At 37.7% G+C, this 22,612-nt stretch overlaps 1 protein-coding gene across 7 annotated transcripts in view; it reads right to left on the bottom strand.

Annotated features, from left to right (window-relative positions):
• ATE1 (arginyltransferase 1) overlaps positions 1-22,612 on the bottom strand; it is a 173,017-nt gene that overhangs the window by 19,321 nt on the left and 131,084 nt on the right. For 6 of the 7 annotated variants that reach the window (XM_006111405.5, XM_006111410.5, XM_006111409.5 and 3 more), the window contains one exon: positions 16,819-16,939. The exons of the other annotated variant lie outside the window; for it this stretch is intronic. In XM_006111405.5, coding sequence (XP_006111467.3) covers positions 16,819-16,939 — 121 coding nt within the window. The remainder of the gene's footprint in view (positions 1-16,818; positions 16,940-22,612) is intronic. 7 annotated transcript variants of the gene reach the window in all.

Genomic DNA, 22,612 nt, shown 5'->3' with positions numbered 1-22,612 from the left:
TTATGCAAGGAGCCGCATATTAACTTCTGAAGAGCCACGTGTGGCTCTTCAGCCACAGATTTGCCACCCCTGCTCTAATCTCTCTGGGGGCTGAAAATCCGATCAGTGAATAGTAGGCCTCAATGCACACTTTTTCAACTTTAGACTTTTCTCCAAAAAACATTGAATTGTGAATGGAGTCTTCAAAATATCTGCAGTGCCTTTTCCTTCATAATCAACAACGATGGGCTCAAAGCCCGTTGGTGTCCAATGCCTCCCTCACTATTTCCTTTCATCTTTCCCTGTCCCGTGCAGAGTGGCTTAGTTTCTGTAGACTAGCTCTGAACCAATCTACTCTATCATCTACCCATTCTCTGTGGGGTCTGCTTCTCCTATTTGGACCATCCATTATGCCACGTACCAAAGTCTTAACTTTTCACTCGCCATTCATTCTGCAGATATGCCCAATTAGCTGTAACTTGAGCAGGTTCTCTTTCGGCTGTATCTTACTATATAATTCCTTGTTGGTGACCTTCTGCATCCATCCTTGGACTTCATTAATTAGAATGATAAAGCTCATATTAAGTATACTACAATCTCCTGGAAACCATTGTAACCAATAAAAGGAGAAAGAAAATGCACTTAGACTTAGAGCACTTTGAGGAGTCTTCTTTGGAGTCTCTCGATATAGGGAAGGCCTTCCTGGAAGAAGGCAACAATGCTACAGAGAAATCTATACTATTCTGAGAGGGTACTAGAGACAAAGATCATCTCTTTTTCTTCAAAGAGTGAGTGGAAAAGACCTCCTCCAATTGAAGACATCTCTCCCACTTGCTTATAGCTGTGAAAAACACCAGGATGCTTAGCATCCTTCCCTGGAGAGTTTTAGCAACTGACATACTTATCTGAAGGCCATGGTGCCGATATTCCTTCTAATCTTTTCTACCTATGTGTGGATTTTTTCCATCCATATGTGGGAATAATTTATTATGTGCCCCAAGGCATCTGTATCTCTCCTGAGTGGTTGCACATGAGCACAGCTTATAGGGAACACTGCATGGGGCCCTCTTGTTGCATGAAGTACATTTCTTGGAACTTGAATACCTCCCCAGAAGTTTCACCTTGACCAAATCCTAGACCAAGAAGAAATTAATTTAAAATAATTATATGTAAGTATACCTCAACAAATAGCAACACAAAGTTTGGCCAAATATACTAACTGCATTAAATAAGGACAGAATATATCCAAGATTCCTTGAGGTTATAGAAAGATAATAAACCTCAAGTATAAAGGTGAGACTTTTTGTAAATGCAGTTAGATCATTAGCTCTGTGTGAATATGAAACAGCTAAACAGTTAGATTATGTGTAGGAGTCATGAGGGATGGCAGGGAACTCACGGATTGAGGATTTCATTAGGGAGAACAAAAACAGAACATGTTATTATTCGCTGCTCAGAACACTTTGCTCAAATAAACAAATGCAGAAAACTATGTGAGTTTGAAGACATAACAGTTTTAAAACCAGCTAGAACACAACATCTGTGATAAATACAGAATGCTCACTTTACTTTTCTGAACAAATTTACTTAAGGAATTATTTTAGAATGATTGCTGTACAGAAGACACTCTGGAAAGAAACTGGAAGACTAAGGTAACAAAAACCAAGTAACGATCCAAAACCCTCTTTCTGCTGTACATGTAATTTTCTATACTGCAAAATAACGCTAATCTGCCAGTTTAATTCATTTTGCTTTAAACAGTGCACAAATATAATGTCGTGCCTGCCTCCAGAAAGTCAGACTTAAATGTCCCTGCAGCTGGTTGAGATCCTTCCATTTTCAGGATTTCAAAGCTAATTTATACTTACGACAGGTAAAAGCTTTTATTTTTTAATGTAAATGTTAGGTATTTGATACTCAAAGTTTTGTGACATATTTCTGAATATTTTCAAATTAAAAACCAATTGAAGAAATGTACTATGGATATCTGAAAGGATATCCCTAAAATTGTAGATGATTATCCTGAGTTTTAAGGAACTGAGGTCCTAAAACAAAGATAATCTAATACAGTACACCTGTTTTTTTCTCATCTTGCTTTTTTCCCATATCCTTCCAAATTCCTCTTTTTCCAGAAATAATATACTGTATATGAATTATATTTATACAGTATCTAAAGTGAACCAATCTGGCTGAGGGTCCCTGCCCTTAGAAGAGCCCCCTACAGCTGTAGGTTTCCATAGTACAGGTACTTGGAGACACACTGTAATTTGTAATACTTAGGCCTACATTTTGATGGAATGGAAGAAAGCATGGAGGACAAGAGTTTCAGATTGTTGCATTTGCTTTGATAAATTATGAACATAGCAATGATTGCTGGGGGGTGCGGTTGTGGTTGTAAGCTCTGATACCTTTGAATTACGGTGGGGGGTTGAAATGGCAAAGGAAATAAATGGGTTAATTGAAGCTAAGAGGATTTGCAAAGAGGCTGGGGAAAGGAAAGTATATTTGGTAAAGAATGAAAAGATGTGAATGAGCGAGGACAAAAGGCTAAATTTGGAAACCGCAAAGATGAATGCAGAGGTCATTGTGAAAGAGACAAAGTTTGATTGGGTTGGCAGTAGCAAATCAGTGACATAAATCACATTAGATCAATCAACTACTGGAAAAAGTAAGACAGACATGGAATCAATTATGGTCCAAAAAGTCCATGTGAGTAGAGTGGATGATGTCATGGCAGCAGAGGAAGAGCTAACAGTTCTGAATCTGCGAAAGCTTTTTAAAAGGCTCTTCCCTTAAAGTGGTAGCTTATGGTGCATGGCTGGAACCCAGTGGCTTCTTTTTGGTTTAGTGGGAAGAAGAGGCAGGCCCAGCCACTTAAAGCAGCTGATATATCTAGGCTCAGTTATACCTTTCACTTTTATCATGTTTGGTAACTAATTCCATATGTTGGTTATTCTCTGCATGAAACAATTCTGCATGAATTGTCCACTTATCCCATCAACTACTTTTAGAATGTTGCATCTTTTTTTCTGAGCAATTTGGAAATATGAAAATGAATTCACAAATTTTAACAATCCTTTTCTAATTTTTTTATATTGAGGTAAACTTTTAGTCACACAAATGAACTTACACATGTGGTACACTTGCCTCAATACTAACTATTACATAGAAATTAGATTTGAAGAAGAAACTACAAATAGGATATTTACCTATTGTAATGGTAAAGTAGATTTTGACATGTAGAGCTAAAAAATTATCCTTCCATTCAATATTTTGCAAAAATATTTTGCCAGAAGATTTTTCTTTCTCAAGCAAAGTTTGAACAAAACCTATACAACTTAAAAAAATGTCAATTTTTACACTTTTGGAAAAGTAATGGTTTTAGCCATCACATTTCACAAAGTTGTTTTTATCAAGGAGCTCCAAAACTTATTACATTCAGTAGGCTTCTTCCTGAAGCCTTCTTCTGAATCCCTCTGAAGATAACTTAAATGAAGATTCCCAATTATTTTATACATTAAAGAATACAAACAGCTGTGGGATCCTATGGTATTCTATGCATTGTCTATATTCACTAACAGTCAGCTATACTTAAGTCAATAAACTGAACACAAATTTTGAAACACTAGTAATAGAAGGAATATAGGCAAAACAAATAATATCCTAGAAAATGTATCTATACTATATAAATCTGAATGAAAATCTAATTGATATGTGAACTCATTCCTAACCTTTCCAATTTTTATGGGAAAGTTCCTAGACAAATTATCTGGAGAAATATGTGATGGTATTTTAAGAAATGAAAGTTTTGCCAACTTTTCTATAGGTGAACACTTTGCTTCAAAATGCATAATATATACTAATTAACATGCAAAATCTGTACAAATTAAGCTTTTCATTGATGTTTGAAAATGTAGCTCAATGCATTTTAACTAAAATTGCTTAAATTATCTTTCTTTCCTTTAAGAAACACTAGAACATTTAAGTTCCAAGAAGAAGATCTTATGGAGTAGATCTCTCCCCTTCTTCTAACTTTAAAAACACAACTAGTGTGATGGAAAATCCAAAAGTAATCATTTCCATCTCATTTAGATATTAGTCCCTCCTCCTCCTTCCTCACATAGTAGGAAGAAAGTTGACAAATTTACTTGGCTACAGTTCATTAGCACTCTTTTCACTGTATAAATAACTTTTGTGATCAAGTATCAGGCTGGATTTAGAAATACTCACTTCTAAATCGGTGTCTAGTGTTTATAAACTTAATTGGAAACAGATGAACTACTGATACAAAAAATTCTAAACGAGTTGCTAGGAGTAATTGATTTGCATCTTTCCTTGCTGGTTCTACAACTGGAGCCTAACACATTTGCCTATGTATAGAGAAAAAAAGTTTAGTCCTTTTGAAGATTTTATTAAGAAAAACAAAGGTATATTTAACAATCTATTAGGCTATGTCTACACAGCAGCATTATTTCAGAATAACTAATGTTATTCTGAAATAACAAAGTCCACGTCTACACAGCAAGCAGTTATTTCCATATAATGTTGAAATAATGGTGAGCTGGAGGACTTCTTACTCCAAGTTCTGTAACCCTCATTTTATGAGTAAGGAAAATCGGAGGAAAAAGCTCTATCTCGGACTTCCTGCTGTGTAGGCAGCACCAAAAGCTGAAATAAGCAATTTTGACTTAAGCTACGCAGTTGACATAGCTCAAGTTGCATAGCTTATTTCAGCTTTAGCCCTGCTGTGTAGACATGCCCCATAAATGTAATAATGCCCTTTCCCCCTTGCAGCTCTCTGAGGTATCCAAAAGAACCAGAAGTCACTTTATTTTAAAAGTAATGCAGTGCAAATACTTGATGTATTACAATAGAACACATCTCCTCATGAATAAAACATTTTTTGTAAAGCTTTCTATTATATGGCTCCAATCACCAACTTTTGAGCCTCTCACAATGTACAATATATAATATATATATATATTCTCATATCCTCTGAGAGGCAGGGAGTACTATTATTCCTATTTTACAAGCACACACAGAGAAGGCTAAGTGACTTCCCAAAATTACAGAAGTCTCTGGCAGAGCAAGGAATTGATCTTTGATTGTCACGATCACTAGCATTACAAAAACAATGGTCAGTTTTTTCATTTATAGGAAAAATGTACTTATTTCACATTTGTCCATGCTGATGTATGCATAAGAGATTATTTAAAAGTTAGTATTTGCGAACCTCCTTTACAACTACCACAGATACTTCCTAAGGATGAATATGCACTAATTTCTGATACTATTACATGGTAACTTTTAGATGAGTTTTTAAAAAGGCAACTATTCTATTTTGAATAGATTTTTTTTTTTACTTTACAATAAGGTGCACGTGGATACTGTTTAAAACACCTAAATTATGATTTGGTAGACACTACAGATCATGCAGAAAAAATGTTTAAAATACTGATTTTTGTTGTTTATATTTTACATAAATCCATTTAGATAAATACAGAGCTGTTGTTTCTGAATCTAACAACTATCTGTGCTAAGACATAAGTTTTCAGAAGAATGCTAAATTTGCACTGATAGTTCATTTTACTAGTCCAAAAATGCAAGCATAATTTGCTCTTGCATTAAGGGAGGCCAAATTTAGTCCTCTAAAACACAGTGCCAGTTTTGATTACAATTATTGTACTAAGTATGAACAATAAGCAAACATGCACATTTTACACTATGATAACTACAAAATGACTTTAAATGATATATTACCACTATCACCACTTTTATAGGAAACTTGAAATTTATCCCTTGTTTAGAGAAGTATAAACTGATGATTGTTACCTAAATTGTATTAAAGTGTATTTCAAACAAACACAAAGTTACAAAGATAGTTACTACAGATTAGGCTGTCTTGTCTAATGAAATACTGATAGCACTATGCAAATGAACCCACTTGTTGTAAACAGGCCTCTTCATTTTACAACTCACGTCTTGTCCAAGTCTGCAGAAATTTGGCAGTGGATTTTGTTGTATTGGGATATTTACTTTAGAAAATCTTAATGTTCAGGAAATGAATTCTTGAGGTGAATAAGGGGATTCAACAGGTCAAGAATTACTTGGAATATTACTGACATTTTTGGTGCTTACTTAATGAGTAGCTATTCAATATTGTTTTATCCTCATTGTTGTACTTATATGTATGTATGTGTTTCTTACTGTATTTACCCTCACAACTTTGGAGAGGGATCTGTCCTTATTTTTGTCTTTTGTAGAATATTCACCACATTATCTATTAAAGCTGCAGGGCACAGTTTTAGTGAAGAGGAAGTTGACTAATTTTAATGACAATAGATGACAAAGTACATCTTTTGAGGCATTCTGTATTGCTACTGAGAGTTTAGGTCCTTGGTCTGCAATTGAATACTCGGTTAAGGCAGAGCATTTCTGGGGATCAGGATTCATGATCTGCAAACCACAGAGATGACAGTTCAGAAGACTTTTATTCTCTAAGCCTTCCTTTATAAAAAGAGCTATCAGTGCATTTCATTGCTCTATTAGCGTCTTATCTATTTACTTGTAATTCATCAAATCCTGTTTATGTGTTATATATACCAGGATCCTAACACGCCTTTGCCTAGATGTATTAAGGATGTTAGATATAAATTAATTGAATAATCATGTAACCACAACAAAATTTGGTTACACAATTATTCAACAGTCCCCAGGGGTGGGGCCAGCAACCAGTGCACTCGGGCCCCACTCCCTGGGGAGCCGCCTGCCACCCTACGTTCCTGTCTCTCTATCAGAGGCAGCAATGCAGGGTGGCAGCATTCCCTGTCCACGGGGGAGAGGCAGGGCTCCCTGGGGACAGAGGCTGGCTGGAATCCTATGAAGCAGCCTCTGTCTGCAGCAAGCTTTTGTGGGAGGCAGCAAGGTGGAGGCGGGAGGCAGCTCTAAGTGAGCCAAGAAGCATGAGGAGTTGGCTCGAAAGCTGGCTTTCTACATGTACTCACTCTCGCCTGCCCCCCTCAGCCTCTTTGCTGCTGCCTATCAGAGACAACAGTGTGGGGCAGGAGAGGGGCGTAGGTGTTTCTGCAGGATCCAGTGCTTGTGGGGAGCTGGCTTAAAAGCTGGCTCTCCCTGGGCACCAGCTCCCTCCCTTGATGCCTCTAATACAGAAGCAGCAAGAGGGGTGGAGTGCATGTAGTCGACAGGATTAACCGATAAGCTCAGGTTCATCAGTTTATTGTGAGGTCAACTACACATTGACATCCTTAAGATGTATGAGGAATTGATGACGAAGATGGACAAAACCTACCACAATTCCTGATTTCCTGAAAATCTATGCAGAGACAGCAAATTGAAATTTTATTTGTGTATGGTTCAACTCGTATCACTGAATTCACTGAAACTTATAAAAAGAAACAAAATACAGGACTATGTAGCGCTTTAAAGACTAACAAGATGGTTTATTAGATGATGAGCTTTCGTGGGCCAGACCCACTTCCTCAGATCAAATAGTGGAAGAAAATAGTCACAGCCATATATACCAAAGGATACAATTCAATCCAGCAGAAGAGTCTGTCTTGTCCAGGGGTCTCTCTGCCCCACGTCCCCCACAAACTGGATACAATTTTGTGATGACCTTGAAGCTTTTTTTCACCGCCTCCGCCTCCGAGAATATTTCCAAACCACCAATGAACACCAATCTGATCTACCATATTCCCCCCTATCAACACAAAAGGAAGAATAATTCTATATGGACTCCCCCTGACGGTCGGAATTACAATCTAGATTTCTATATACAAAGCTTCCGCAACAACGCACAGACTGACATTTGCAAACAACAACAAGCGACACACAATCTCAGCCACACTGAACAACATGCGGTCCAGAATCTCAAGAACAACCTGGACATTATAATCAAACCAGCTGACAAAGGTGATGCTGAGGTCATTATGAATAAGGCCGACTATAACCAAGAGGCAACCAGACAACTCTCCAACACCACATTTTACAAACCTCTCTCCTCTGATCCTATCTTGGAATACCAAAATAAATTACTCTGCCTCCTTAAAAGCCTCCCTACAGCTACTCGGGAACAAATCCACACAGAAACACCTTCTGACCCCCGACCAGGATTTTTCTATCTGCTTCCCAAGATCCATAAACCTGGACACCCCGGACGCCCCATCATCTCTGGTATTGACACACTCACTACTGGTCTATCCAGATATGTAGACTCTCTCCTCAAACCCTACGCAACCAACACCCCCAGCTATCTCCGAGACACTACTGACTTCCTAAGGAAATACAAAACATCGATAACCTCCCCAATAACACCATCCTTGCCACCATGGATGTAGAAGCACTATACACCAACATCCCACATGAAGACGGATTACAAGCTATTAGAAACACTATCCCAGAGGACACCACTGCCAACCTGATAGCAGACCTATGTAACTTTGTTCTCACCCACAATTATTTCCAGTTTGAGAACAACTTATACCTCCAGATCAGCGGCACAGCCATGGGTACACGCATGACCCCACAGTATGCCAATATCTTTATGGCTGACCTAGAACAATGTTTCCTCAACTCCCGTCCCCTTTTACCACTTCTCTACTTATGCTACATCAATGACATCTTTATGATCTGGACGCATGGCCAAGAAACACTGGAGACATTCCACAGAGATTTCAACAACCTACACCCCACCATTAACCTCAGCCTGGACCATTCCACACAAGAGATCCATTTCTTGGACACCACAGTACAAATCAACAATGGAAAATTAGACACCACCCTCTACAGAAAACCCACTGACTTATACAGTTACCTACATGCTTCCAGCTCCCATCCAGCACACACCATACGATCCATCATCTATAGCCAAGCCCTTCGATACAACCGCATCTGCTCTAATCCCACTGACAGAGACCAGAAACTTCAGGATTTCTACCAAGCATTTATAAACCTCAACTACCCACCCGGAGAAATACAAAAGCAAACTGAAAGAGCCAAACGAATACCTAGAAACCATCTACTACAAGACAGACCCAAGAAAACCAACAATAGAACACCACTTGTCATCACCTACAGCTCCCAACTTAAACCTGTTCAACACATTATCAATAAATTACAGCCTATACTGGAACAGGACACTAAACTCCAAGAAGCTCTGGGAGACAGACCCATAGTCTCCTATAGACAACCACCTAACCTCAAGATGATTCTTACCAACAACCACAGGACATTCCACACTAATACCAACCCTGGTACTTTCCCTTGCAACAAACCCCGTTGTCAGCTTTGTCCATATTCACTCTGCTGACACCATTATTGGGCCTAACCAAGTGAGTTATAAGATCAAGAATACATATTCCTGCACCTCCAGAAATATAATCTATGCTATTGTAAGGGGACTGTTACCCCTTACTAAAACTCTGTGGGAGTTTTTTGGTTTACCAGCTCCAGAAGGGGAAGGGTTCATGAGACTGACAGACCCCAGAGACAATGGAAAGCAGTCAACACTCCAGGTCAGCCTGACTGACAGGTTGTAAGTGGGGATTGTTCTGGCTCTGTCTCTGAACAAACAAGCTGTGTGCAGGAGAGGTCCTGCAAAGACAGAGAGCTGAAAGAGGAGTACAAGAAGAAGTCCTGCAGCGACAGAACCAGACACAGACAGGCCAAGCAGTGCAGACCCTGTGTTGAGCAGCAGACTGGCAGTGCTCAGAAAGCCAAAAGGAACAGAGAAACAACACAAGGAGCTGGAACTGGCCAAGCAGCACAGCCTGCAGCTGGATGTGGTGAGCTACTGGGACCTGCAAAGTGTGGGGAAAGGCTCTGGACTGGGAGAGGGGTCTGGCCACTTAGAGACTGAGGCTGTGTGGTCACTGCCAGTGCAAGCGTGTCCAGCCTGCAGCCCCTTGCAGCACATCCAGGGCTTCTAAGGAAGAGTCTGTGAACTGTCCTTACACTCTGCAGACTGCTGTGTTGATGTTCCTGTGCTACAAAGCAGGGCTGTGTGTTCCCATTTAACCATTCTCATTGTTTCTTATTCTATTCTCTTTAATCAGTTGATGTTTAATAAATTGTATTTGCTTTGAACCTTATGAAGTGGTCACTGGGCCAAGAAGGCCTGCAGTGTAAAGAGAGCACCTCGGAGTGGGGACACCCTAACTCCTGCCCCTAGTGACTACAAGGTCAGGGATTAAGCCCCAGGAAACCTGGGCCCAGCCTTGTTGGGGTTTCAAGGGCTCTGCTACTCAGGAGAGTGGAGGGGGAGCCCTCAGGATCAGGGAGCCGTGGGGTAAAGGAAGTGGGAGCGGGGACTCAGATCCTTTCGCTGGTTCATTTCACCGGGGTGTATAGAAGCCAGGAAAGTTCCCCACAAGAGCGGGACCATTCCCCCGCTTACACTATTATGTGCCGAAAGTGTCCGTCTGCTATGTACACTGGACAAACGTCTCAGACACTTCACCAAAGAATCAATGCCCACAAAACAGACATTAGACAGGATCACAAAGAAAAAACAGTTGCTTGCCATTTCAACCAGAAAGGACACTGTCTCAATGACCTACTCACCTGCATCCTACTTCAGAAGACATTCAAATCTGCACTTGAAAGAATCCTCGGAACTGGCATTCATGCTAAAATTCGACACTCTCCGCGGAGGCCTGAACAAAGACTCCAGCTATCTTACCCATTACAAAGATAGCTTCCCTAATAATCACCTCTAACACTATTAACTCACAGATATCTACCCTTCCCCACCTCTAATATCATTAACTCACAGGCATTCACCTTCCTTTCCCCCTTCCCCCCACATCCCCCTTCTGTTCTGAAATGTGATTTGTCCTTTTCATATGTGTTCACTTTTTTTTAATTGTATCCTTTGGTATATATGGCTGTGACTATTTTCTTCCACTATTTGATCTGAGGAAGTGGATCTGGCCCACGAAAGCTCACCATCTAATAAACCATCTTGTTAGTCTTAAAAGTGCTACATAGTCCTGTATTTTGTTTTAGCTACACCAGACTAACACGGCTACATTTCTATCATTATAAGAAAGAAAGAATATTTAGCAAAGCACAGCTTGCATGCACTACTGAAATCTAAGGATTAACTAGTAATTATAAAAATACTAAAATAATTTTCACGAACCTTGTTATTTTTAACTCATCCATACCATACATTAGAAACTACATAGCTAGAGGTTTTTTACATGTTCATGTTCTATAAAATCAGTTTTGAGGGTTTGCTGGCACAGGATTTCATTACTTCTGTAAGAATAAAAGCTTTTAAAAAAAATAAAAATAAAGTGCATTAGACCCTAAGGCTACGTCTGGACTACATCCCTCTTTCAAAAGAGGGACATAAATTAGACAGATCGAAATTGCAAATGAAGCTGGGATTTGAATTTCCCATGCTTCATTTGCATAATTGCAAACTGTCTAGATGCTGTTCTTTCGGAAAAAAAAACCCATTTTCGAAAGATCCTGTAAAACTCATTTTTTGAGGAGTACAGGATCTTTCGAAAGGATTTTTTTCTCGAAAGAACCGCAACTAGACAGCAGTTTCACTTTTGAAACACCCATTTTCGAAAGAACATGCGGCCGCCATTATGCAAATGAAGCATGGGAAATTCAAATCCTGGTTTCATTTGCAATTTCGATCTAACTTACGTCCCTCTTTTGAAAGAAGGATGTAGTCTAGACATGCCCTATGTGACTGGCCAGAATCATGAGTCCAATCTGATTGAGCTCAGGCACCAACTGATTTCCATTCCTAAAACTAGCCTAAATCACAGCTCCAAATAAGTAGAGCCTTCAAAATTCTTTTAGGCTTAACAAATATTTGGACACCACCTCTATTTTGCTTATATTAACTATGTTAAACTCTCCTTTAGTTTCATCACTTTGTTGAGTAATAACTGAAGAAGGAGGTACCAATTGGATAAACTGCTCTTTTTTCAGTCTGCTGCTGTAGAAGATGATATTTGATGCTACAGCAGCAGACTGAGGAAAGAGAAAGAATGGCGCTGTTTAAAGACACTACAAAAATACATTGTAGAATGCATCAAACATCAAATCTAATAAAAATGTGAAAAAGGCATAATCCTCAAATAAAAAATGCAAATATGTCATTTCTGTTCTTCAAATATGCTTTACCATTTGATCAAAACTAGGGGGGCTTTCTTCTAGCTGATTTAAGGAGAGAGACTTTTTTACAACATTGTAGATGAACCTTCAGAAATCCTAACAGTATTGCAGAGGTTGGAGAGGGAATAGCTTAAAAAAGTTCTATATTTTGCTCAGGAGATTTTAACAAATGCAGTAAATACAGTTGACCCGTCCCCTTCCCACATTACTCTGCAACTACTAAATTCAACTGGAATTGTTCAGGATTTTAGAAAGAGGCAAAATGTGTTGGTTCTTTTCCTATCTTGATCAATGTCTGCGGAATTCCTAACCTTGAAAAATATATGCTAAAGAAGACAGGAAGAACAGAATTTCCAGTGGCTTTTTATTGCCAAAAGGTGATACTGAAAAATGTTGCATTGCTTTTTTTAGCTGTTTATTGAGACTAGTTACTAATTTAATAGTAGGGAGGCCTATAGCTGACAAATTGGGAGTTCTTGATAGAAGAATTACAGCTAGGGTTCTTGTATTATGGAAAGTCCACTCATCTTAAATAGACTACCACATTGTCTAATCTGCCCTTAATTAAAAGCTTTCACATAACTGACTGAACTGGGGTGTATTGCAGGAAACTTGCCCTGCAGTAGAGAGCAGTTTCCTCAGAGCCAGCAGCTACTTAAACCTCAAATGACTGTAGCTCACAGCAGGCCTCATATATTTCAGCAAGTAACTATGTTTTCATTTCCTTAAACCACAGGACATAAGTCTGATTTCAAATAGTGTCTGGACTGAGATATTCAGTACTGATAAAGATACAAAATTGTACAGCTTAACATTTCCAAATGTTTCTTCTATGATAAGGATTCCCTAGCTTATAAATGCTGATACTCCCTTATCCCTACTGGGCTATCTCCTAAGCCTCTAGTTTATTCACTGCCACACAATCACCAACCTATTTTGATTTGGTTATTTAGTAAGCAGAACAATATTTTCCTTTAACTTGGGGACAGGAACAAAGCCAGCCTCCAAATCAATTTATTTCCTTATTCCATTTGTATCTTTGCACATTTTTCCATGCTTTTCCTTCAGAATGCAATGACTTCTTAATTCTGCTTTGTCAAGCCCCCATTCTTCTCATTTAAATGCCTCTTTAAAAAACTTCTTTTTCTTGATACTTACAAGCACTTAAAAACAAAACTCCAAATAAGTCCTCTCCTCTTTCCCCCCTCAATACTGTTGTAGCTCTATAATAAGAACTTTGGAGAAGGAACAGTCTTTATTTTTGTTTTGTATAATATCCAACATAACGTCTCTGTTAAATAATTAAAATATAACATTTCCATCTAGGTACTTATATAGCCCTCATTATTATGGTATCTAAGTGACTCACATTCTTTAATGTATTTATCAACACTCCTATAATATAGGGAAATGCCCCATTTTATTTATGTATTTAAATATTTTTACCCTACCTCTCTATTTAAAATATTCGAGGCAGCTTACAAAATTTTAAACACAATACAAATATATATAAAAATGTAAAAATTTTTACAGATGGGGAACTGAGTCACAAAGACTCTAAATTGTTTGCCCCAAGACATATAGTATGTCTGTGGCAAAGCTGGCTCTTCAGAGTCCTAGGTTAGTGGACTCAGTGGGAAATCTTTCCTTTCAACATATGCCAATAATAACTACCAAACAATAGCATCCTAACAAAAATGAAGGTATGGTGCTTTGGTCAATTTTGATATTTCAATGCAGCAGTTATATTATGCAATGATATAAGCTTTCATAATGTGGGCAGTCCATTGTAAGAAGTAGGCTTGGATCTCTCAAAAAGCATGCTTGCTATCCATCTTTAGAGCAATCAGAATATGCTGAGGCAGGAGAAACACTCGAATTTGTCACTCTATTCACCAAGTACTATAAGAAAACCATCCCCAGAGCTGTAGATTTATTCATTATTCCATTATCTCACTGTGCTTCAGATTCAAGAACTGAGAAAAATAAGTGCAAACAGAGTCACAGGAGTTTACAGACATCTAAATATCTGGAAGAAAATGTTCTGCAGACTGCTAAACAATTAAATAGATCTAGGCACCTGGTGGAGAGAAGACAGAATTTCAAAGCAGAAAATCCTACATGGAAAATGCTGTTGATTTTTAACATCAAGAAAGGCACGCTTTGCATTCTTCAGTATGGCCACAGTTGTGATCAGCAGGAGAGGGAGAATGGAGGTCTTTCATTTACCAGGTCATTTAGAACTTCATAGATTAATGTCAATACCATGAAATCCACCAAAAATTGTATTGGCAGGCAACGCAGATCACTGAGCACTGGTATAATGTGTTTCCAGTAAGAAACCCCATTTAATATATCTGCTGCTGGATTCTGCATTTCATTTTCAGTGGTCACAAAGTCCATCACACTGTTATACTAAGCATGCTACACTAATCTAATTGCTTGGTGACAAAGCACATTACACACCTTACTGGAATGATGTGGGGTTTCATAAATGTTCGCAGTTCCATGACATCTGAATTTAACAGGCTCTCTGTGCACTCTAGAGGTATGTCTAGACTACATGGCTCCATCGACGGAGTCATGTAGATTAGGTTTCTAGACATAGGGAAATGAAGCGGTGATTAATTAATCGCAGCTTCATTTACATCAAAATGGCTGCCACGCTGTGCTGATAAGCTGTTTGGCAGCACAGCGTGGTAGTCTGGACACTCTGCGGTCGACAAGGGAAGCCCTTGTTGACCACCCCATTATGCCTCATGGAATGAGGCGCGTCTAGACTACTACGCTGTACCGCCAAACAGCTGATCGGCACAGCGTGGCAGCCATTTTTATGTAAATGAAGCAGCAATTATTTAAATCGACGCTTCATTTCCCTTTTTGGAGTACACTCATCTACATAGCTCCATCGACGGAACCATGTAGTCTAGACGTACCATTGGTATATGTATTGCACCAATACAACATTTTTCTAACAAGTACTGTACGCTTTTATTTTATTCCCTGCAACGGTTTATTTGTGGAGAGCAAAACAGTAACATAGTATCACTTAGTGCCACTACTGCTCTTTGTGATATTCCTTAAAACAGACAAAGGCTAATGAAACAGGAAGATGTAACTGCTAGCAATTTGAATAGAAGGGAGTATTATTTACACATACACAAACAATCATACCCAGCTTTCCATTATGAGCTTTTCAGGGGTTTTTAGATAGTTAACATTGAATAATGCCTCAAGTTAACATTCAGCCCAGGAATTGCACAAAATACAATATTTTTGTTTCCTTTCAAACGCATTTAATTAGTTAGATATTGATATTTTATTTTGAGATATGTCATTACATATTTCTGGAGCAAAAAAAGGCACATCTTATCATGGGCTGTGGAAGAAAAGGAGAGACAACTCATTCTTAAAGTTCCCTGTGTGGCCATAATCTTCCTACTGATGTATAGGGTTCAATGTAGCACCTTCTAAGGTCCAAAGCAATCCTTTCAATCAACCAGATAGCTTAGGAGAAAGGACAATACATCTACCTTCCTTCCCATCACTACGCATACATTACCCTTGGAACACTAATTCTCTATTCAGATATCAATTATACACTACAAAAATCCCAATGCTAAAATACATGGACATATTCTTATTTTAAATAAGAACTAAGGAAAAAATAGAGCAAATAGTTACTTCCAAATTCTGTTACTGTTCATATGCTCACAGGGGAAAAAAACCCTGGATGTCATTAAGGAACCACAGGTTCAAATATCAAGATCTGCGTTTCAGCCATGTGGACGCTAATGTTTTTATGTCTTTGAGTGGTATGATGATCTGTGACTTCATAGAGCAGGGGTTATGGTTTAAAAAAAAAAAAAAGTATTCAGCACCTCATTTTAAACTATTCTTAAATAAGGTCTCACAAACACATGCAGTGCTGGCTTCTTGCCTTAGTGCCACACACATGCACTATTCAGTACTATAATACTCCCACAGAGTATTTCCAGAGCATGGTGTTGGTCTACAAGAGAGGTGGGAGTAAGTACATTTTTATTACATTGTTTTTAATCTTTTTTATTATTTTATATTCTAAACTGTGATGGTCTTGATCAGAACATCATCTACTGGTGAACCACTGTTTGGAAGCAGCAATCCAAGCACTAAGAGGTGAAATGAGGTAAAGTCAAGATTAGTCATATGCAAAATGCTCCTCTTACTGTCACTATTTGAGATATTCATCACATAATCTGCTATTGGTACTGAATCCTTTTGTTCCTTTTTTGTTGTTGGTTGTTGTTGTTGTTGTTGTTGTTCATGAAGGCATTTGGTGGTCCCTTTTAACTTAATTTTGGTTATCCTTTCAGCTCAAGTTTAAAGAAATAGAAGACTGGTCATTTAGCTCATCACCAAAATGATTGAATAAATAATGTATATCTTCAATAAAGCCATCATGAAATATTCTATATATTCTATAGAATGTCTTACACACTGAAACCTTTTGATTTTCATCACTTGCGTACTGTTAATAGATAGCAGAAGACATGCTATTTGCTATAATTACTGAAGTCTTTTTGGTGTTTATAAAAAATTGATAAGAATTTATAGATATATTAGCAGCAGATGATGACAATGATTGACTGTAAAAATAAATTAGACGATTTGCAAGCCCACCTTTTGTTATAAACCTACCTGCTTTTAAGTCCTGGTTGAAACGACAATATTTAGAGTGCTCAAGTGTAGGTAGACATTGCTCAATGGGTACCCAGACATATGTCTCTGGACACAATAAGTCAGATGGCCTATATTGACCCTATGAAGAAGAATGAAGAAATTAGTAGACATATCAGTTACATAAAATCCCAACTACAAGACTGAGAAGTTCACTATGTGCAAGGAATGGTTTTAATCAAGTCTGAACAAAAGGATCCAGAATCAGCTTCATCATAAACATTAAATGACCCTGTTACTGCATCATCTCAGAAACACAAGGTTGACTTTGGTATCTTTTAAAAAAAGTTTCCAAAACTAAGATATTAATCTATTTTATGATGTTCAAGATGATTACTCATAGTTTGATTTTGCTTATTGAACTCTAAACTCAGTTATCGCCTAGTCTTGCTGAGTTGATTCTGACAATAAAAAAAACTCAGCACTTCAGAAGCAGCTTATTTGAACTGTTGCTTATTCTAAAAACCAAAAGAACAGTATGACCCAACATTAAGGCATCATGTTGCCTTTTTTTATTGTGCTAGTGACGAACTATTTTGCTCTAAGCCTTTAATGAAATATTAAAATACAAAATAAGAAATGGAACATTTTTGTTAATTTAATATATTTGTCATTCCAAGAATGTTGTAAGCCGCATTAGGAAAGCCTCAGAGGCAGAATTTTTATTGAAGGAAAATCTTAAGTTTACAACGTGTTTCTAGAAATGACAAACAACAAAAATATTCCTTATCCTAGCAGTTGAAGAAAATCATCACCTGAGCAATAATTTGTCACTCTAATCAGTTAATTCACCCATATAAAACAAGCTTGATCTCTAAGCTATTACTTACTTTGAAACCCCGCCTTTGACCTATTATTATTTTAGTTACTCTCCCACACTGAATCTCCATACATAGTTCGAGAAATGTGGTGACACTATCAAGCATGGCTAGTTTTCAAACAGAAAACATGTATTGTGTTGCAAAAACAAGGACATTGGTTTAAAAAGCAATAAATTAAAGAACAAATTCTAGAGACATAAGCTAGGTCTATACTAGGGGGCAACGTCAAATGAAGGTATGCAACTCCAGCTGTGTGAAAGGATAGCTGAAGTCAACATACCTTAAATTGAGTTACCCTGGCATCTCCAACTGTGGGGGATTGACAGGAGAAACTCTCTTGTTGACTCCTCTTAGTTGTCCTGATCTGATGGAATACAAGAATCAACAGGAGCACAATCAGCAGTCAATTTAGTAGGTCTTTACTAGACCTGCTAAATTGACCCCCGGGAAGATCGATCCCTGTAGCACTGATTTTTCAGTAAGTGTAGACAAGGCTATAGGATCTTAAATCCACTGCTCAGGAGAAGAATTATGACAAATCCCACTAAATGTAGCAGAATCAGAAACCTGCATCTCAAACACTTCATTTTGCAAAATAATAAAGTCAATCAGTTGATGTTCATCATTTAGAATAGTGCTGGGCGAGAGCCTGTCAGCGGGCCACATCCAGCCCATGCGGCAGTTCCCAGCTCTGCCCCCTAAGGCGTTGCCTGGGAGCTGGAAATGCATGTGCCCTTTCAACTGCTTCTATTTAAAGGGCTCTCACATTCTCCATGGCTGACAGGAAATGCATTAGCAGCCGCGGGGAAGGCATGAGCCCTTTAAATAGAAGCAATTGAAGGGGCTCACAGCTCCTGGCCCCTTTAGCTAGAACATTGCCTGGGAACCACAGGGGAGGTGAGAGCCCATTCACTAGTTTCAATTTAAAGGCCCCTTCCACCTGAGGCCCCACCCCTTCTGCCAGAGGTCCCACCCCTTCTGGGGCAGCCCGTGACCACTTCAATAATTTTCGAAGTGCCCCCCTTTAAAAAAAATTATTGCCCAGCCCTGGTCTAGAATCAAAAAATGGCAGAGATTTCTCTTGAATACAGTTGTCACTAAAGAGCTGACAGAAGAACCAAAAACAGACAAATTATTGCAGCTATACTTCAGACACAACAATGTTCTTGAAAACATCTAATTCAATCAGTGTTCTGCTCCTCTACTTGAATATGCAAAATTTATGCAATGGCACATTTGATCTTGAAGAGCTGGAAGAAATGTATTTTCTGAGTTTTCTGAGAAGAGTACAAATCCTCTCTTCTGCTACTAAACTACTGACAGTATTTGGATCATCTACTTTTATTACTTTCTGTTAATTGCTTCCTACCAATTACTTCAACTTTAGATATGTTAAATCAGAAATTTATACACTGTCACTGTATGATTAAAATATCAATCACCCATTTATAGTACTGATCAGTAGCTTTCATACTTAACACAGTTGGAATAAGAAACAACCTCGTAGCGAAAACAAATTGCAATCTTAAAACTGATCACCAAAAAATAAGATGAGCTAATCAGCCTTCTGCAGAACCATATCATATGTCCAACCTACATTCCTGAAGCTTCTAGCAAGCCAAGCCCTTCTAATGGTTCCCAGCTCCGCTCACTCCATCCTACCACTTCATTCTGTTCGCTAGCAAAATCCCTCTTTTTAATCAATGACTCTGATTTGTAGGGTTTTTTTAAGGCTTCTTTAAGATCAGTACTTTTTGTTGAAATAAACTGATTACTTTGCATTTACAGACAACCAGGAAGTTTTCATTTAGGTTAGACTACTGTATATAGTATTTGCTTAAAACAGGAAATAAAACATACTTCAAAAACTCACTCAATCTGACCTTCATTTTCTCATTTGAAAAACATTCAGAGTCAGCTTGCAACTACTGCTTTTCAGAAAAAGCAAATTTCTACATTAAGTTAAAACAATATTCCTCAATTCCAAGCATAAGCTTAAACCTCATGGCTTTAGAACATTCTCATCTAAGCCAAAGACTGGAAATGACTTTATTAAATAAACCACTTTGAAATGTTATGCTTTCTAAACAGAACAGGTTGGATGAAATGTTAGTATAATGCTTACAGCACAATTTAAGTCACCATTACCCAAATGAAACAATCAGGGGATTTGGAAACCAGCTTGCCTTCTTAGCTAGATTGGGTAAAACCCATTTGTCTTAAAAGTGCAATTATTTATAGATTCAAGCACATTTTTTCAAATGGTCAAGAAAGGAAAAAAATATTTAAGTAACCATCTCTGAGAATTGTTTTCTAATCTAAATAATGGGATAAGCCAATTTAACTCTTGCTCAACCTCTTCGATAATATATTTTCTTCTAAATAAGCAAGGACAGCTTAGACATTCATCTGGACTCAATTTTCCCTAACATGCATTTGCACTGGGTTTGAAAATATATTGAGTTGAAGGTTCTGAGTTTTGAAAATTAAGTAAATGTGCACCCCTCTGAAAAATTACATGGATTATTAGATATAAATTTAACTAGATTTAAGTATTGAGTGGCAGATTCTAAAGGAAAGGAAAAGAGGATCAACATCTTGAATAGTGCATTATACAACAGAACAGAGAAAGCTTTTCAAAACTTTGAAACACAGGTTGGGATAGAAATGGCTACATCAAACAGTGTCAGTAGCAAGTACTAAAGCAGAAGTCCAAGATACTTTAAAAATTAGATAGCAATTACTAACTTTGAAAAAACACCACATTCAAAGCACAAAGTGGAGTCCGAAATTAAAACCAACTATTCCTGGCAAATCCTCAAAACTTGGTTATACGTGGGGATGCAAAATCCCATTAAATTGGTTCATCAGTTATCCTCAGGCAGGGGCTGCGGACAGAGGCTTTTCTGGGCCCATCACAGAGAGAACCTGCTCCATCCATAGCATGCCCCTCCACTCCATGGGGCTGGAACAGCCCCTGCCCATGGCAGTCGGGGAGCTACTCTAGACCCCACAGGTTAACCGGTTAAACATGCACATCGGTAATCACATATGGAACATATTTGCCATAAGATTTACTATTAAAATGCAGTCTAATTTAGACTATCACAGCTTCTGAAGTTTAGAGTTCTACTAAACCTCCCATCCCATAGGAATTAATAATTTGAGTTACATATGCCCAAAGCCAATTCTTACAAAATAAGTGGAGTAGAAATTTCAAAGTTGACTTGAATAGTTTTACAACTGTTATTAAAACTCTAATTTTTAAAATAGAAGTTGTGTTGCTAAATTCATATTGGCTTTCTATTTATATAGTGCCATTAAAATTCACTGCAATATAAAGAAAGCTATATGCATGAGTCATACTAATGGATGTAAAAGATCTACATTCTGATATACCATGGTTAAAATTTACCAAATATACATTTTTCCCCTTTATATTAACTCTTAGAAAATCTTAATATATTGTCACAGAAGGATAGTATCAAAAAGGAGGAAAATCTATTGCAGTCCTTGGAATCATTCAGTTGTATCCTTTATGCTTTCTTCTGATTTGCCACCTGCAAGTTTTCATCACAATTTTTGAAAGAAAAAAACCTAAATTATAAATACCAAAGACAAAAGATATGTGCATACATAAAGGAGTGAAATCATCCCAACTCCCTTCTATGATGTTTGACTTTTATGAATTAGTTACAATATTCATCTTTTTTGGATTAAGACTTAATATACAACATGGCATACTATTAGCTAGACATAAGTGCACTCTAATATTAGAAAGATAGAAAAGGGAAAGAGCATATGCTGTTGAGCGGTGGTTTGGTGATTCACAAGATACTGGAGTTTATGCCAGCTCTTCTCCCATGACTAAACATTGCTTGTCCTGAACCTCTAGCCATTAACATTTTGTCAGGAACTTCCACCTTCCCAGCAGAAATAATGTGCAACTCTCACTGTATCTAGACAGAGTTTTATTTGCATTTTTTAGCACTTTTTCCTATAAACGATCACGGGCAAAAAGATTTCATTTTTCCTTTCTAAAAAAATCTCCAAGGGTACAATCCTAGTAGTTCTGGAAATTTTAAACACACACCCAAAAAGTCTTTAAAAAAAAAAAAGAGCATGCTGTCTCCAGAGAAACTATCTTTGCATAGCTAGTCTCTTTTAGGTTTATCATAATAGCGCAGCTGAAGATTTTCAAAATTCCCCAGAAAGATTCATCTTTGGATTCACATTAAAAAATTAAAAAAAAATCAGTAGTAATTCCACCTATCACAAATAAAATTTGTCTCATTTCACCTAATAACCTAAAATCCTTTGCTCTTATGGCACTATAGTTACAGTAGTGACCATCCTGAGGCTCCTTAAATACAAGGCAACTTCTAGTGTGGGAGAGAAAAAAAAAATCACCTCACAGACCACCTCTAATTCTTACAGCTTGGTTCCAGTGCCACCTGTTGATGAATTTGTCCTTCTAGAAAGTGTGCCTAGTGGAAAATTATTTTGCAGGCAATAGGATGTGCACTTTTAAAAGGTATCAAGGGTACATAGTGGGTTTAATAAATTTGGAAAACAGAGCCTAAGACAACTGATTTTTTGTAGATCTTAAATCCAATGCTCAAATTATTTATCTGCTAATGCTAGATTTTCTTTTCCAGGGATTTGCAAAACTAGTTTTGTTGAGATGACAAAATGTCGGTGCATTTTGGGTTGGGATTACCCTCCTTACGTTTTGTTTTAATTTCTACTACAGACAGGATAAAAAGCACTTCAATAACCATTTCCTAAGTCTTGTATATGCCACGTCCAAAAAAAAAATTCATATCATCATAAAAATCACTGCACACATCTTGACAATTTTTTTTAAGTATACCAAAACCAATCATCACTGAAAGATTTCTCTGAGATTGATGTTTCTTTCTAGAGACATGGAA

The sequence above is a fragment of the Pelodiscus sinensis genome, chromosome 8 (assembly GCF_052426305.1).
Source record: "Pelodiscus sinensis isolate ZL-2025 chromosome 8, ASM5242630v1, whole genome shotgun sequence".
Taxonomy (NCBI): domain Eukaryota; kingdom Metazoa; phylum Chordata; order Testudines; family Trionychidae; genus Pelodiscus; species Pelodiscus sinensis.
The sequence above is the reverse complement of the archived record's forward strand: the minus strand, read 5'-3'. Positions and strand labels throughout refer to the sequence as shown.